Here is an 18,612-nt window from a genome sequence, read left to right on the forward strand (position 1 = left end):
CCAGTGTGGGAGAACTGGCCTAATGTGATAGTCTCTGATTTGTCTTGCTGCCAAGCCTCCATGAAAGCTAATGGCAATGATTCAGATTAAGGCCAAACAGTCATTCTGTAGCAAACAGTTTTCCTTTGCCAGCATTCTCAAGTTTGCACATTCTGGGTACTGAGTAGCCTAGGCTCTGGACTAAATGGTGGAACAGTGAATTCTCTGTTGTCAGTTGTTGTAATTTGTTGCTCTAAAGTCAGGTCATGGAATACAAAATTGTTTGTACTCACAATTTCATTTTTTGATATACTTAGGGTTGTAGTTCATCAGCTGAATGCACTGTTGGAAGCCTTTCCGCAGTGGACTGTAGTACCGGAGCCACGTGTAACTGCCTTGTTTGATAACTAGAGTATTTCAGCAGCATATATATTGGGTTTAACAATATTTTCTGTACAGCTGAAGAACTGTAGGGATCAACGTGCATGCATAATACCAATTTGCAGCTTCTCTTTAAAGGCTGCTGGCACTCAGCAGCACACAGAGGTTAGGGGGAAAAATGAGAATTTCCATTCTACATTGAATTTGCTTCTGGGAGTGCCAGCAGAGAACCAGAAACAGTGTCACTTAGAGCCACATAAATTCCTAAAAGAGGTACGTGTGTTTCATAGAACTAATAGTAGATCTCTATGTAGAAAGGAATTACTTTCCATCTGTAAACATTCTGCTAAATATTCAGAATTCAGAAGGAGCACCTGCTAGCAATAATGTTTATCTGGCATATAGATTTCTAGAGTGAAGGAATGCAGAGATTCAAATCATTAGGAAGGGTTTTAATGATTGCTTTTCATTAACTACAGTGGAACTAATAAATGGAGCTCCTTGTTCTGTTTAACACAAAGAATTACATAGAGATAGTGATGATTGTTAAGTTTGCCATTCTTAAAATATCATCATAGGGTGTATATTGCTAAATATGCTCTACAGACTTACCACCTTAGACTGTAATTGTCCAGCATCTTTCAAGTTAAAAATCTGACTCATCACAAGAACAGTTGTAAATAACAGCAGAAGACTCCAATAAAAGGTATTTTTTCCCATGAGAAAGCACTGCAGCACACAGTCAGGGTTTATTGGTCTGTTGAGCTGCTAAAAATGACATTACATTTTTGGGTTATTCCATTGCTGCCACTGTGATTCATGAAGTCTTCTCCATTTTGGTGCAGATCAAGACAATACTCTGCTCAGAGAGCTGTGGTGCCCCATCCCTGGAGTGCCCCAAGCCAGACTGGATGGGGCCCTGGGCAACCTGAGCTGGTGGGGGGCAACCAGCCCATGGCAAGAATTAGAGCTCACTGATCATTAAGCGCCTTCCAACCTGAGTCATTCTGTGATTCTGTGGTTCTTTGATTCTTTGGTTGCTGGGCATGAAGTACTACTTCTGTCCAGGTGCCTTCATGGGGTATGACTGGAGTTCAATCCATGCCACTTGCTGTAGGCAGTTCTACAAACAGAGGTGACATGAGAGGACCTTCTGTCTGCCACGTGGCTGTTGTCATTCAGACATCAATGACATCTTTTAGATCAGAGATTTCACAAACCATACTAGTTAGGAAGGAGGTGTTAACACCACATCCCATTTGCATTTCTGTATGGCCTATGCAGGAAAGGCAGCAGAGTGAAGATGACTGAATGCATATGCAGTGTCTTTCCCAAACTTCAGAGATGCAGCTTAGCTATCCTTTAGAGAGAAAGCCGTGCAGATCACCTAATGGATACAAATAAGTGAATGCCTCATGACAGCTAGCCTTTGAGTGAATTTATTATTGAATTACACTCCAGCTTTTTAAGAACAAGCTGAGTTGACAAGCTCTCTCACCACTGCAAGGAAAAAGAAAGACAATGATAAATTACCCAGATGGATAAAGGTAAAGACCTTATCTCCTCCAAAATATCAGCAATTATATATTATTCATGTTTGGGAAGAAAAAAATAATCATTGCCCATATTGAAATGAGTGTTTATGATGATAAAGCAAGGAGCTAAATTAAATTCTGAATGCACAGAATGTCTTTTCACATCATTTTGATGAACAGATAACAAGTGCTCTTCTGCTACTTGATCGTTTGCGTATCGATTTTGAAACCACTTACTCTTGCTGTTTGCTTTTTGTTTTTAAGCCATTCTTAGTTGTCCATCACTATAAGGAGCAGCACAAGACGCGGTGGTGTCAAGTTGTTGACTTTCAAGTAGGACACCTGATATCTTTGTTCTCTCTTGAGGGGCAGTGTCAGAAAATTGCAAGAACAGGCTGAAGTCCTGAGCATGGAGCTCTTTAAACTGAGTGTCAGCACAGGATTAAGTTATCTCAGAAAATCATAGGCAGAACTGGCGTTTTTTTGTAAAGTATGTTTGCAAAAAAATCAGGTGATTTTTTAAGAAAATGTGGTTTGTACCCCTTATTTTTGGCATGTTTTGTGCATATCTACTTGCTGCCAGATGTATTAACCCGTCTCAATTAAATGGACAGCTAGAAGTAGCCTGCTGTGTTGTGAAACGAGCAGGATCTGATATCAGCTGCAAGAGCAGCCTCTTATTGCCCTTAGATCAATAGTTTAAGTAGAAAACATAGTAAGTTTTCACGGTTAAAATTTCTGGGCAAAATGAAATCTGCACATTCCCTCCACCTCCTTTTGCCTCCACGTGGATAATGTGCCTTAGTGACTCACTTGGGAAGGGAGCGAGTGTTCAAGGCAAGGGATGGTACCTATGTTCCTGTACCTGGCTGTGAGAATGGGGTCATATTTTTCTGTATTTTAAACCAAGCTAACACAACACCTCTTCAAATCATCTCAGCTTCACTGTCTTCCAAGGGCATCCTTCTATTTTTGTATCTTTCTGCTTAAATGAACTACTTATAAGTGACAGATCACAGCTTTTTGAAATACAGAATAATGAGGAATTTTCAAAGACTTAACAGTTATTATTTTAGAAATTGCTCTCACATGCAGGAAAGCATACTTATAAAACTTACTTTTGTCAGTATACAGAGTATATATGTATGTGTGTGTGTGTGTCTTTTCAATGTTTGCCTTTCTCCTTTCATTTTAAATTATAGACCACAGCATTATTTCAGCTCACAGTGATTTTGAGTTCAACATGACATTATTTCCATATAATGTATTAATGCATAATATGCAGGTGCCTACTTCCATTTTGTGGCATTTGTACCGCCAGGATTCTATGAAATAAAAGTTGCTACCATTTTTAATGTTTCTTCTCATAACATAGCATTATCATAATGCTATATACCCCTTTCACAGGTGGCAGTGAAAGGAAGTTCTGTGTACAGTCATTAGAGAAGCTGAGATTCAGTTTTTAACAAATATTAAAAATTATTGAGTATTTATTACCAAGTGCTCTTATACTGGATTTTCTAGGAACTTCCACAAGAAAAAGTCATACTTGATGAATTATGGATTCATCTTTTCTGTTACTATACATTAAACTATTGATTTCTCCTCTCAGTGGGGAAAGAAATGTTTAAAACCAAAAGAATATTTAAACAAATACTGGCATTATATGAACGATAAAACAGCATGCCACATATATAGCCAACAAAACAGATTGGAAATGGAAAATATGAAAAGAAGAAGCAGAGATAAGGGCAGACCCAACTGCCACACTTAATTTGAGAGTCCTGGCCTTTGGCATGCAGATGGAGGCTCATGGTTCCTATGTCCATCACCTTGGGAGACCCACCTGGATGAGCCGTGTCTGGAGCCTGCAAGACCTTGAAGCTCTCGTAATGTCAGTGGACCTGGGAGCTTTTGGGGTGTGAACGAAACAAAGCTCGAGCCTTCAAAATTCCCAAGCAGAAAAGCAAAACTTTCCTAGTGAGTTAAGTACCTCCCAAATTACGAAGTTCCTGTTGTGCATAGTTGGGTTTTGGAGTCTAAACTGCTTTATAGATGCTGATGTATTCTCTTGGATCTGGCACGTAGACGTTTGATTAATATTTCTTCAATATTCGAGATATGGTCCCTTGAAACAAGCAGCCCATACACCCATTGTTTTATATTGCTCTGTAATAGACATGCCTGGCATGATAGCCCTGAGCTGAGTCAGTAGCTCCATTCAATTTAATAACATCACTAGAAATAGCGTATTCTGTTCGATGGAATGATTTGATTATTTCATTATTTCCCCTCCAAAGAAAATATCAACTCATGGTTGTAATGATTCTCACGTGGCACTTGGACCTATTTATCCTTCAAAAAGTTGGAGCTTTCTGCCCCAAGCTGCTTGCTGCCTTGCTTCTACACAAGTTTGGTAATCCATGTGCAAACATGGGCGCTGGGGCACCCTCGTCCTCCTCAGCACAAAATCTGTTTTCCTGCCTCAAGCTGCAAGGGATGAGCTGATCCCATTGGCTTTGCACTGCTGGGGTGATGCTCTGCCACACCAGATCAGCGCTGGGCAGCAGCCTGGAGCTGTTGGATGCAAACAGCTGAGTCCTACTGAGGTTGTCAACCATTTCCAATTGTCAGGAAAAGTGTGTCCTTTGAGTGTGACATTTGCTTGTTAAGTTTGTTAAAACCTCGTATATAAAAGATTGGTTTTAAAGCCCCAATCATAAAATCTTTTCTATTTTATTGTATCCTTTTTTTTCCCTAATTCCTTTGGATCACCACAAAGCTATCAGAAGGGCTATGTGTAGTTAAAAAGAGCTTTCCCTGTGATCATTAAAACGAGAGCTCATCTTATCATTAACCTGGCAATAATGTATTTCTTCTGTCCTGTACAGTTTTGCTTTCATGGTGCCTTCAATTCAATGGGAGGCATGGCATTTATTCTGGGTCTTCTGCAGAGCTGAATAGGTGGCCATAGCTTATAACATAAATACCAGCCGTAAAATACTATAACACAGAACTAGCAAGATCTGCAGACATTTTTTTGTGTGTGTGATGACTTGACACAAATACATTATTCATCTCTGAAAGTTATTGCTCTATAAAGTCTTTACCTCTCACAGAAATAATGATTATAGGATCACTTGTGAAAAAATTTTGAAATGAGCATAATTCAACATTAGGTGCAAAAATTATCTAGTATCTCATGAGCTATTGAATCTGACGTGGATTTTACAGACCTAACAAAATGAGAATGTGGTTCTGTTTCCTTGTAGGGGTGCGTTTCTTTGGTCATACTGAGGTGGGGGAAAGAAGCCAGATTTTAAAGCACTTCTTAGCCAATCACACATCGAATAAAGGGATTTTGCACTGAAACTTTGCAGTAAAGCACAGCCCAACTTTATAGGCATTGTATTTCCAAAAAAGAAAAACTTTTCTAAAATACTTTCACTTCCATGCTATATTTGGAGCCGGCTTAATACTTTCATAGACTAGCGTCAATATCTTTTCCTCTTCATTTCCTCCTTGCTGAACATCTTCCCTCATCTTTTATCCTCCCATCTTTCCATTACTGAAAAATCTGTGACTCTAGTGAGTCAGTGAGGCGCAGAGACCCAAGATGTTTTGGATAGCACAAGTGGCATTTCTGTCCAGCAGTGACCACGTTGCTTGGCTGATTGGAGAGGCAGATTCTGCCTTCATCTTCCTCCTTCCATCCCTTGAGGAATAAGGCACACATCAAGTGTGGCAGTAAGGCTCAAATACTGGGAGAAGTTTTCAAAACAGTGAAAACCTGAGCCTTTAGAGACTGAGCCATAGGGAATTGTTTTGAGAGCAATGATCATTTAATTGTGTTTTCTAGAAGGAATAGGTGTTCAGCTCTTTCCTCAAATGATGCTGGTTTTGGTCACTAACTGTCATGCAAGAAAAGAGCGTTCTTCTCCCTTTGGATCATCTAGAACTCAATCTCACCAGTACTGCCAACTAACATGGTTAGATTTCTGAGAGCCAGTTATTCACAGAGCAGAACAAAGGCAGATGCACACAGTGAGGAGCTGGAGAAACTGGGCAGCAGTCACGGATCATCAGAAATCAGATGAAGACCCACTGTCTTGATACTGCCAGATTAAACTTCATCTAATGAGACAAAAATGATCAAATCTGCTTCTGAAGCTGTTATTGTAAACCTTGATTAATGAGTGCTTTCCTCCTATACTTGGAATACCACCTTCTTTAGCCATGATCATATAAACCTTACATTCCTTTTTCTCCTGCCCTTCTTCAGACAATTTAAGCAATGTTTTCATTGGAGCATTTTGTTCAGCTGTCTGTACTGTTTGTTTTGCAGAATATCCGAGAGAGAGCTGAGGGTTTCTTGAAAAAGGCTAACAATTAAAGCCTTTACCCACATAAGGAGCCATCAACATCTCCTAGCCCTTCAGTGTTGGGACCTTATAAAGAGCTTAATTGAGCAGGTTGAACAAACAGAGCAGATCCTCTATCTCGCTGCAAACAACATAACGTTGACTTTATTTTACTGAGCCTGGTTAGAGCTCTCCTAAACTTTGCTCTTCATTATCCAGTGTTTTTCTCCTGGGTCTCCTGGGCTTCTTAGAAGGTTGAGTGACAGGATCTGCTGCAAACCACGTCTGCCAGAGCCACTTTAGCAGATCCCTGGTTGGGACTTGGTTGAATATCAACACATTCAGTCCTGTGTCAGATTGACAGGGGCATTCTGGTGCTCTCCTTATTGGCAAGGTTCTCTGCTGAGCGTAATTCATGATTTCTATCCTCACTGCCCCACATGTGCCAAAGCCTTTCAGAAACTCACTTGTGTTACCCGTGGGGGTTATGGAGTCTTTCTGGATGGCTACTTTTCAATTTTATTGTATTTTTTTCATATGAGCATACCTTTCTTCTCTAACAAAACACTCTTTTATCAGGATCTTTTCCATTCTTTTTTCAAACCTTAGCTCCTTAATTCAGAAGACATCTAGATCAGCAGAGGAGTTGCCCATTTAAGCTTTTCCTACAGCTCAACTGAAGAACCTAGAAAGGAATTAACTCAGTTCAAGAAAAACCTATCAGGAGATGTTTCGGCACAGTTAAGAAACAAGTGGGGAGAGTTTTATTTCCAGACAGAGCTTTTTTTTTACAGACAGCTTTTGAAGGGGATACTGCCACAAGCAATAAACTTGAAGATCTGTATGTTCTGCAGTTTTCTTTTCTTCTTTTGCCCTTCATCTGTCAGCTCAGGCATTCTCTGTGTGGCCATGTGTTTGACTGTGATGCCCTTAGCTTCTGTCTGGCATCCTACCAATTTTTTTGCCTGTCCAGGACCAGACAGCTCTGAGATTGTTTGACATGAGACAGGTGCATCCAACCCAACATGGCCAAGGTATATTTTGCTTCATCCTGTGTTCTTATTAAACAAAAAAGTAACAATAGCTAAAGCCACCAGCTTGTGCTTCTAACATACAACTGCAATAATCTATATTTATTGGTTGTTTCCCAGAATGTCACAGATGAAGTAGCTTAAGACTGTTAAAATCCCTATGCAAGCAAATAGCAGATTGCTACAATTATCCTTTCCATGTCCCCAGAAGGAGACTGTACCTCAATACTAATTTTGCAGGAGTACTAAAACACATACAGGCAGTCTGATGTGTCCTGTGTTGCACAGGTCTGTAGCAGAGAAAGAAATAGAGCTAAGACTGACAAATTTCAATAGTAAGGCTTTTACCAGCAAGGGTGCTGAAGCCCTGGCACTGTTGCCAAGAGAGCTGTGCATGCCCCATCCCTGGAGGTGCCCAAGGCCTGGCTGGATTGGGCCCTGGGCAGCCTGAGCTGGGGGGGGGCAACCAGCCCACAGCAGGGGTTGGAAGTGGATGGGCTTTAAGGTCCCTTCCAACTCAAACCATTCTATGATTCTGTCATTCTAAGAAATAAATTCCTAGATTTTCACTCCATGATGCTCTACTGAAGGTTCCCAGCATGTCTATCCCAGTAAAATGTGAAGTGGTAGATAAGATCAAAGAGATGAAGAGATTTATGACAGCAAATTAAAATACTTATGAGTAACTTGGCTGATAACTTGGCTGATAACTATCTCCATACATCTGAAAACTTTGAGGGAGAAGGCACAGTGGGTTCTGGAGGAAATATTTTGAAGCACTACGGAAATTTGTTGGGGGTGAGATTTCCCCTTGGCACCTATTCTCAGTCAAGGAAAGAATATACATTTCTGCCAGCCAAAAAAAAAAAAAAAAGAGAAAAGAAAAAAAAAAAAGAAAGATTTAAGATGTGTAGGATTTTCTTTCCACAATGAAAAAATGCTCAGCAAAAGCAGTATTTTTGTCAGTGCCAAGCACAGTGTCAGCAGAAAACATCTATGAATAAGAAGTGTTGGAAGGGCCAATGTCTAAGTTATGAGACACTGGGTCAGAGCTCAGTATTAAAGACAAATCCTTAATAAGAATCTGTGAAATGGCTTTTGGGGATTTACTTTTCTGGCTTCTGTTCTAAAACTCTTTAGATCTGTTCGGATTTTGTAGAAAAGTAAAGCAGCCTATGGAACTTTCCTTATATCTTACCAATGGGAATGTGAAGGTATCACTGCAGCCCTGTCTACTTTGCTTCTGTGTCCCAGCTCTTACCAGGAAGGCTTAACTTTTCTAAAGCATAAAGAAGGACTTGAATCCTGGACTTCAGAAAGCAGTGGTATAAAATTGTGCAGGATGCCACCTGAAATAGCAATCTGACAATGTCTTGGGGTTTCTGAGATGTTTTTATGGACAAATTAAAATAAAATAAATCAGGAAGGTCTGATTTAAAAGTAGAAAACAGATGGAGTACTGTTCATTGGAAAACAAAAATCTGTACAGCCTCATATGAAAGTATGAAGGAAACAAGTAAAAATGAGACAAACGAAAACCAGAGGCAGTAGATAGAAAGAAACTTTTATTATTTCAGTGGGAAGCCAAGACTCCAACTATGTGAAATTTAATTTTGCTCGACTGTACTCTGAACTGGCAGGACTAAACTGATGGAATAAATCTTTTCTATTAACATGAGAGATAATTTTATGTAAATATATCGGGAGACCTAGCAGGGCTGAGCGTCTTCGCGGCACCACTTAACTTGTTTGTAGCGTAATTGCATTTAGACCAAGGTCTTCTGAAGGAAATGGCTGACTAAATTAGCATTAACCAGGTTCCTGGGGGGCTTGGCGTGTTGTGGGTAGTCGATCTTGCCTCCAGAAAGGACACGTTGACACTAGAGAAGCCAGCTGCTTCCCACGCATTGTCTTCACTGCTTTTCCCAAGTGGGGCAAATTTTATCACCTAGGGAAAGAGGAGAGATGAGAATCTAATCATACTTTGGTTTTCCTCCAGTTCCCATCCCTCCTGCCTTTAAGTGAATTCAGACTTGTGCTTATTGCTCCAGCTTCTTTTTATCACTGCAGTTTGGGAAGGACATCCCCTTTGTGGGAACATCTTCCCTTATAGCACGTAAGTAAAGCTGTTGTTGTAGTCCTCTAGAGGACTGGTGGATGCAGCTGCTTCTCTGAGAAGAGATGTTAGCCTCATCCAACTTAGTGAGCACACAGATGTGCTGCAAAGGATTGGCTGGAATGGGAATCCTGTCTCTTGCTGGAAATGTATTTGCTAGAGTTGCAAAGTTCTGTGCTTGTCCACGCTGTGCTGATCGCTGTTACTGAAGAAATAGTTGTCTGTGATATGTAATAGAACAGATGCTTGCTGATGTATTAACAGAAGCTGAGGATCTAGGCTAATGTGTTTGCAATATTAGTTAGATGTTTGAAACTGCTTGGACCTGTTTTACGTATGACAGCAGGAGAGACACCTGCAACATTGTGCACGTTTTCTTTTCCTTGCTTTTAACTGTTGGATGGAAGGAACAACAAATGGAAGTGTTCTTTTTGGATTTGCAAAAACATTTTCCGATCTTGTTTCTAAAGGATTTTAAAATATTAAGAGTGTTGTTGACTTGAATATGCAATCAGTAAATCAGAACGCTGAGACCCAACCAAGAGGAAGATTTTGGTTTTCAAGCAAATCTGTAGTGATTATCTTTCATAAAATATCACAGAATCACAGAATCATCTCAGTTGGAAAATACCCATAAGTTCATTAAGTCTAGTCATCACCCAACACTACAATTCCACCACTAAACCACATCCTTAAGCATCACATCCACACATCTCTTTAAGTACCTCCAGGGATGATGATACTGCCTCTGGATAAGAAGCTGAGAGGAGATGATAGTTCCAAAGGGTATGGAAGGAGATAGGGCAGGGTGGTGGGCATTGTGAAAAAACCTGGGAGAGAAAGCCTGTCTTCTGCTCTCAGCTCAGGTGTGAGGTTACACATACTCACCTGTGCAGAATTGCATTATGGTTGCTGACCTGTAGGCTTCAGCAGGATTATTCTAAGCATTGACATTATCCCAGGTATATTCTGTGGTATTGTGATCCTTCAAGTTATATTTTCTCTGTCTGGTAGGGAGTGACACATGTTTTGCTTTGCCACACTTGAATATTATTTCAGTTTTTTTGTATATGTGAAGTTGTGTTAGAGCCTTCAATGAGAAAGGCAATAGAAATATGAAGAATATTATTAACTACAAGCTGGGTCTTCATGACTCCTAGCTTCATGACTCCTAGCAATGATATATCAGAGAAAATTCAGTGACAGAAAAATCACTTCTATTATCTCATTTTCCTGTGTTCTATTCCAAAATTGCCTAAGAACCAAGTCACATTTCAGATTGCTGGCACATTCTGGTAACGCTTCAAGAATTTTTGTTAATATTTGAGCTCTCCATTTACATCAGTAGGAGTTTTAGGACTCCCTGAAAAATAGTCTGTTTGCTGTGCTGTGGAAAATACAACTAACACAGCCTTTACTTAATAGAAATTATATGTTATCTCATTGCATTATACAGTATCAGATTTTTAGATGGACTCAAAGAAAATAACTTGATCTTTCAAGTGTTTATGAAAGCAACTTTACAAAACATTGCAGGTATCATCCTTTGCCTGAATGAAGAAGTAAACTGGCATTTCTCAGCTCAAGTGAGTAGATAGCAAGTGCAGCTGGGATGATTTACTCTCGCTGAAATCTGGTCCTGTGCCTGCAGAAACATTACCTTTCAATCCCAGCTCTGCACCAGGACAGCAGTTAGGAAAATTACTCACCAGCTCATGTTGGCACACTGACACCACTATTTGCTAATATTGCTCAGAAAAAAATAGTTGCCCTCAGCCAAAAATTGGGCTCAGACACTCTCATGGACATGTGATGCTTTGTCTTTGCAGGAAGCTCTTCAGGTTGCAGCATGATAATGACTTAGAGGTCTGGAAGGAGACTTTGGAATGAGAACATAGAAAAATCTGTCTTTGGCTTTGCTGCAGATTTTCTGACTGACTTTGGACAATCAAAATGCACTCTGCTTTATTTCCTCTCTTTGTAAAATATCTGTCGTACAGGATTAATCAATATTTGTAAAGATCCTTATGATCTTTAGATAAAAGAGCATAGAGTAATTGGAACAGATGTAGCCTATAAAATATTGCAAGCTACCAAACTTGGAAAGAAAAAGATGGGAAGGAAAATCCTGTCTTGTTAGAGTTCTCAGTTCCTCAAGCATTGTTGTAAGGAACCTATGTGAACCCAGAAAATGATCTGTCATGTTTTTCACAACTGGTAACTTAAGGATCTTTTTGGAATCTGGAAGAAAAAAAGCTATCAAGTCCATTGTTCTTATTTCTGAGAGCTTTTGTGCCATAAATGTTCATGACTTGCCATGTTTCTGTTCGTTTCAATTACAACATATTTTGCCCTCAGTTAGGGCAGTATTGTCAAGACACTGAAGCTTGGTTAGAGCAAATTCCAATTTGATGTTGTGAACCCCACAAATGCTCATAGTTCATGAGGTATATGCTGCAGCAGTTGTATTTTTCAAGAGAAGGTTAGAAGTCAACCTCAGTTCTGATATCAAATATCCTTATTCAATTCCTGAGAAAAATTTTCTGGAGCAGCAGGCCACCTTCAAGAAATACTGCATGGCCCTGTGCTTCCCAGCCTCAATAAGTGTATATGTTGTCTAATTGACAGAAATTTCTAGCCACAAAAGTAGAGAAAAATTCCCTATTTGTCAAAAGAATGACTGTCTCTTATCATTTCTCTCCTTCCTCCAGACACGCGTGTGTGATTCGAGGCCAGGTGATGACAGTGGATGGAACCCCCCTGGTTGGAGTCAACATCAGTTTTGTCAACAATCCTCTTTTTGGATACACGATCAGCAGACAAGATGGCAGGTAGGATATCTTTATAGAATTTGCAGTATTCTAGCAATGATTAAGCTACTAAGAATGTCATCACTGAAGAAAAACTTCAAAAGGCCCATTTATTGTTGATGCATTTTGAAGATGTTGATGCACTTTTGTTGTTGCTGGTGATTCATTCTTATTTTTTATTACTGTTAACTTTGTAATATAGACTAGAATCATTAGCCAACAATTAGGAAATGCACTGCATATTCATGTAAAGAAAAGATGTCTCCTGCAGTTCCATTCTTACTAATTCATGTTAAAATAATTAGGAAGAAGTCATTAAGATTACAGTTGTGTTACAGGCAAGTGCTTAATATTTGAGCAATCACACTCAACCAAAACAAAACCGTTGCAAATTGAGAAAGTCTTTCATCTTATCTTTTGTCTGTCAGTGCTAATTGGCTCCCTTTCTTTAAAGAATGAAAATGAAACATAAAGAGTTCCAGCTGCACATGCTCCATGTATTGACTGCTAACCACTAGCACTTGGGAGAGGATTTATAGATTTTAGCACCCTCCAATCCACCACTTTCATTGAAGGTTTGACTTGGCAAGAGAAGCTGGTAGAATTGTGATGAAAAAGAGGTACATGTGCTAGCAACATGTGCTGAATGCTGCCTTGTTCATGTTGGGGTTTTGCACCTACTCCAGCAGTAATGGTGACTAAGTTGTCTTATTGATGCTCCACCTTTTGGATGATGTGATATCAACATCTTGATGGTAAAGAGTGAAAAACCAGTGCTCTCCTTCAGAAAACACCTTTGGAACTGGTGCCTGTGTATTGCATGTAGCTTAGGCATCACTGCAAAAGGGAAAAAATCTTGCACATTTATATTAAGAATATCTCTGTCAAACTCACTGAACGTACTCTGCATGAGAGTGAGATTTAAACTGCACTCTTAGCATCAAACTGCTCTGAACAAACCTGCACAAAATCTGCATGTATTAGGACACATATGTATGCCTGCAAAGTTTGTGGGCAGTAATACTTTCCAGAACCTTTTTCCATCTGCCTGTTTCCTTGCCCTAGATAACACACAATTACTATGTGTAATATTTCCCTCAGATTGAAAGGACTTTGGGGAAGGGTCTCTCTGCTTTGAGAAGGGACCTTGCTTTTTACCACATCTCTAACCAGGGCAAGAGCACAGAGATGAGCAGTGCTATCCCAGCACCTTTGCAGTAGTTGTGTTACTATTTCTTTCCTGTAGCAATAATTCTGTTACTGCTGTAGGGTTAGACCAGGTCTTGCACATCACATCCTTTCCAACCTCTGGCAAGGGACCCAGGCAGAAAGCAGTGCAGCCATGACATCAGTATGCTCCACCAGCCTTCAGTGAGTTTTGCTGACTCAGCCCCAGCCAGACCCTTGGTTCCAAGTGGTAAAAATGCCAGAGATCAGCTATTGCAGACCAGGGAGTCTGAGATCAGGTGGGACTTGTCCTGAAGCCAGGATTTCTGGCTGTGAGAGTGCAGCCTAGCTCAGACAGCGTGACGTCAGCTCTTCTCAACTCATTTCCTTCACCTTCCCCTCAGATCAATCTTCTTCTGCAGAATCCTTGCGCATATAACGAAGATCCCACAAACTGTCCAACTGCAAAACTGTGTCTCTTGGATCATAAAAATACTTTCCAAAATTGTCAGGCAGATATTTTCTCAAATGGAAAGGCACAGCAGTGCATCCGCATACTGTGGAGGTAATAAATAGGCAGGTAAACAGACTGTTCAGCCTGGACAGGAGAAGACTTATTGGGGATATTATCAGTGTGTAATAAATATCTGAAGGGTGGGAGTCAAGTGAGTGGGGCCAGGCTCTTTACAGCAATACCCAACAGCAGAACAAGGGGCACTGAGCACAGACTGAAACACAGCACATTCTGTATGAACATGAGGAGAAACTTCTTTCCTTTGAGAGTGACAGAGGCTGGAACAGGCTGCCCTGAGAGGCTGTGGAGTCTCCTTTTCTGAATATGTTCAGAATCTGCCTGGATGCTTTCTTGTGTAACCTGCTTCAGGGAACCTGCTTTAGCAAAGGGTGGACTAGGTGATCTCCAGAGCTCCCTTCCAACACCTACAGTTCTGTGTTACTATGATTCTGAATCCAATGGCTTCCTCAGTAGCGAGGTCTTCTAAAAATTACCTTAAAATCTTCAAGAGCATTCAGACTAAAATTATCAGGGCAGCAAATAGTGTTAGACATCCTTTATTTCTACTCTGAGTCTTGTTCTCAATTTAGCAGGTAGTGTGAGATGTGTCCCTGCGCCTTACTGGGCCAGCCAACCAGCCTGTAAAAGGAAGATAACATTTACTTGCCTTCCTTATTGGTTGCAACATCATTTATTAAATACTATTTGTAAAGCACTTTCAAAATCAAATAGAGAATTATTGCTATTACTGTTTCTATTATGTATTTTGATGGCTTTCAGAATTCTTTCTAAATAGAGCTCTCTTCTCATCAGCTTTTCCACAGTGCAGTTTTCATGTGATTGAGTCACTGTGTTTTAAGAAGTTGATGTTTTTAAGCAAAATGCAGTTTCCCCTGATGTGCAGTAACAGGGTGCATGCATTGCCAATCCATAAGCCATACTTACAAATGGAACCTTAAATTTGATCAAATTTGTAGCTTGTAAAATCTATGAGTCATCACGTGGATGTTGGCATGGTGTTAATAAAATGAGGGGAAGGATTTCAGCACGACTTTGCCACTGTCACGTTCAGCAGCTCTGTCAATAGCTCTCATATAAAGTCCAAGCACATAGACCTTTCAGAGCAGAGGTGAGAAAGGGTTACACTTTTCTGTGCTTTTGGGTTGGGATTTTGTTGAGCTTGCTTTGTGGGTAAATAGAGAATTTCAGCCTCTGGCCTTCCTCTCCGGAGCCTTTTAAGGAAAATGGAACAATATGACTGTACAATAAGTGCGATTTTTTTAGAGTGATAAAAAAGACATCAGAGATCAGGAACAAAACCAGAATCAAAAGTATCTCATTCCTTCAATCCCAAGACAGCTTTATTTCCTGTTAAATTTAATTTCACTAAGGGAAGCTGGGACAAGGGTGTTTTCAGTTTAGGATTTTCTGTTTGGTTTTAGCTATAATCTTGTTCAGTTCATCAGGAGAGCTTCAGAGCTTCAGAGCTGAATCCTGTGACCCTGGGAAGAATAGTTTGTGAGCAGCAGTCCTGTGTTCTCTGCATCTCTGTGTTTTCACAGCTGCTGGAACTAACATGGAGGCAGCACTTCACCTTCTGCTTACTGTTTCACATATGCAGGGAGACAAGGCTGTTTCCCTGAACAGGTTACCCCACCCCTGACTAAGGCTTGGTTGGAGCCAAGAATCACTCACAAAGAAGCAAAATGGAGGTGTTTCCAAATAAAAACACTTTCCCACTTGCCTAAAAATGTGGGCATCATTTGTAATGTTTGTTTCTTCCCTCTTGGTGCCCCTTTTAGTGCCCAGATTCACCCAGCAAGAGTTTCTCCCTCATAGCTGAAGGGCTTGCCAGATGCTAACTGACTGCTAAAAATGCTCTCATCAAAGCAGAAATGTGCAGCTTTGCTGGCAAGGAGCTGCAAGTTGCTCGTTAGGCTCTACAATCCAAGCTCCATGGGGCTGGGAAGTGGATGTCCTCACTTGAGTGGTAGAATAAACATGTCTTCAGGTTTCTAAAATGCTTTCCACTCCCTCCTATAGACTCAATTTAGTGTTCTTTCCTGAATAACTCAGTCTTTTCATATCTGTGTTTGCTAAGTGGCACCTCAATCTATTGTCTATCAGAAAAAAAAATGGATAACGCACCCTTTGTTGCTACTCTGAGGTTTTTGCAGCAGACCCAAAAGCCTCATGATTAATTTAAAATGATAATTTTAAGGACTTCATTCACCAACTTTCTCACCTTGTAATTACGAGGTGCTGGCTTTGGACTGTCAGAGTGCTTATGGACCTGGTCCTCGTGCACAGAAAAGTGCTTCAGCACACTGATCTGAAGCACTTGAGCAGCTCCACTGAAGCCAGGGAGGCCTCACCAAGCTTGTAGTTCTGTGTGAGACCATCAGACACCAGCACCAAGCACCTCAAGTGAGAAGGAGAGAAGAGAGAACTAGAAAACTTTCTGTGCCTGAATACATAACTGAGGAGAGCAAACAAAAAAACAAAAACAAAACAAAAAAACAAAGAAGCAAAACCAGAAGGTCTTCAAATCACGCTGATGTCTTTTTCTTTCTCAGTCACACCTCTTGTTTGAGTATATACATAATAGATATATCCTGTGGTGCTCCACTAAATCGTCCTCTGACAAGGCATGAATTTTAAGTATAGCACAAAGGAAACAGAAAACAACTCAAAAGCTTCATCCCAACATCTTTACATCAAGAGGAAGAATATTTCCTTTGTTGAGATAACATCCGTTCAGACAGCTCTGGCGGGCTGTCTGCTCACTCAACATAATGTTCTTCAACACAAACTCAGACAGAAAAGCCATTTAGCTGGGGGTAGCATAGGATGAAGTTGCAGACTGTAATTGGACCACAGGCAGTGGCTTATCTACTCTGCCCTAAACAATTAAGAGTCAAAAAAGGATATGTGTATGAGTGTTGAGTACTGGGCACAGGGACAGCCTTCTAGTCTCCGTTTCTTCCTTGTGCCTAGTACAGTGCAGCCCATGACTGGGCTCCACATGTTCCCTGGGTTGCATTAGGTATTAGTCGGGTTAGCAGTGGATGCCAAGACAATTTATATGCTGGCATGTCAGAGAAACTACTTTCCAAATAGTTTATTTCATCGTGCAAATGGATTCAATCTGCTACTGTGGCTGAGAAATACTCCAAGAAAAAAGAAAATGAGTATATATGGTCAAATAACACTAGAAAATCAATAACAAAGATAAACATTTGGCTGAAAAAAAGAGATAGAGATGTTTTTATACACAAGGGAGCAGCACAAAAAGATGCCAGGTTAGTTCTCCTGCCTCTGCTTGCTCTTACTTGCTCTTACCCAACAAAAACTTCTTCAAGCTGTAGATTCCGTATTTGTAAATGGTTGATGGTATTTCTGTGGCCTGGAAGAACGATTGTTTTTCTCCTTCAAACATGTTTTCTTGCAGGATGTTGCTTACACTAATTTCACATTCCATCTCTTATAACAGCTTTGATCTCGTTACCATCGGCGGGATCTCCATTATCCTGCACTTTGAACGGGCTCCCTTCATCACCCAGGAGCACACGCTGTGGTTGCCATGGGATCGCTTCTTTGTCATGGAGACCATCGTCATGAGACATGAAGAGAATGAGATCCCGAGCTGCGATCTCAGTAACTTTGCTCGACCCAACCCTGTGGTCTCACCATCTCCGCTGACGGCTTTTGCGAGTTCCTGCTCAGAAAAAGGTCCTATTGTTCCTGAAATCCAGGTATGAGCTTGAGAGAACATCATCCAGTTCTTTTCTCTGCTTCTTTTGCCTACTCTGAGCAAACTGAACAATATTATGCCCCTGTGTCTTTTTCTGTTCCCCTACCTACTATTCTAAAAGGAAGCATTCGCACTTTGCTTCCCCATTTTTCAGACTTTTGCCAAGAGCCCTCTCTTCCAAACACAAACTTAGCTGGAAAGATTGTTTCTCCTTATCCAGAAGGTTTTTCACCTTATCCCTGAGAGATGGAGACCAAATGCTTGCATCTTTCAGTGGAATCCTGCCTTGGCCTTGCTTTGCTTTCTATTAGCACCTGTAGTAGGTAGGTTGAGGCCTGATGTAAGCCACATTTGCCTTAAGGTAGTTCTTTGGCATTCAGTACTCCAGTGCCCCATGCAAGGCTTATGAACTTATGGCTCTGATGCCATCTTCCTGTTCAAGAGCAGATTTAACCCACTGGGCATTACCCACAGGGCTTAAAGATGCTGCCATTAGTCAGCAAAGATGCTGAGATGCCCAATCAGCCAGCAAATGACATGGCAAAAGGCCAGTGTACCAAGAACCTGTGTTTTATTTCATGCCATGATACCTGCAATAGTTGAGCAAAGGGATGGGGTGGCTTGTCCTTTCTCATCCCCATTTTCCCTTTTTTTTTAATGAAGGATAGTATCATAGAATCCTAGAATATCCTGAGTTGGAAGGGACCCATAATCATCACTGAGAACAATTCCTGGTCACGTTATATAAAGTCACATAAACTAGTTTTAGCAACATGGTGTGAATTCAGGGTATTTTGCTGAGTGGAAAGTGGGTTTTGAACTGAATGAGCCAAACAACTGAATGACCCTTCCTCTGTAAAAATACTCACTGTGAAATGTATGGATTAGCAGAATTCAAGTTTTCCTTTCTCGGACATGTTATTCCCTGGGTCCTACATGCCAGTACTTAGTGTATCCTGGGTAT

The 18,612-nt window shown here is 40.6% G+C and overlaps 1 protein-coding gene and 1 long non-coding RNA gene across 5 annotated transcripts in view; one reads left to right on the forward strand and one right to left on the reverse strand.

Moving 5' to 3' along the window:
• The window catches only part of TENM4 (teneurin transmembrane protein 4), a 750,922-nt gene that overhangs the window by 656,009 nt on the left and 76,301 nt on the right, over positions 1-18,612 (forward strand). For all 3 annotated transcript variants that reach the window (XM_090134119.1, XM_090134120.1, XM_031595483.2), the window contains 2 exons: positions 12,115-12,234; positions 17,388-17,649. In XM_090134119.1, coding sequence (XP_089990245.1) covers positions 12,115-12,234; positions 17,388-17,649 — 382 coding nt within the window. The remainder of the gene's footprint in view (positions 1-12,114; positions 12,235-17,387; positions 17,650-18,612) is intronic.
• On the reverse strand, positions 14,450-17,435 carry LOC149920338 (uncharacterized). Of its 2 annotated transcripts, none has more exons than XR_016463478.1 (3): positions 17,237-17,435; positions 16,140-16,316; positions 14,450-14,533 (listed from the first exon to the last, which is right to left on the reverse strand). It is a non-coding gene; the product is annotated as an uncharacterized LOC149920338 (long non-coding RNA). The 2 variants fall into 2 exon arrangements; XR_016463477.1 differs by lacking the exon at positions 14,450-14,533 and adding an exon at positions 15,243-15,396.

The sequence above is a fragment of the Phasianus colchicus genome, chromosome 1 (assembly GCF_987193195.1).
Source record: "Phasianus colchicus chromosome 1, bPhaCol1.hap1.1, whole genome shotgun sequence".
Classification (NCBI taxonomy): Eukaryota; Metazoa; Chordata; class Aves; order Galliformes; family Phasianidae; genus Phasianus; species Phasianus colchicus.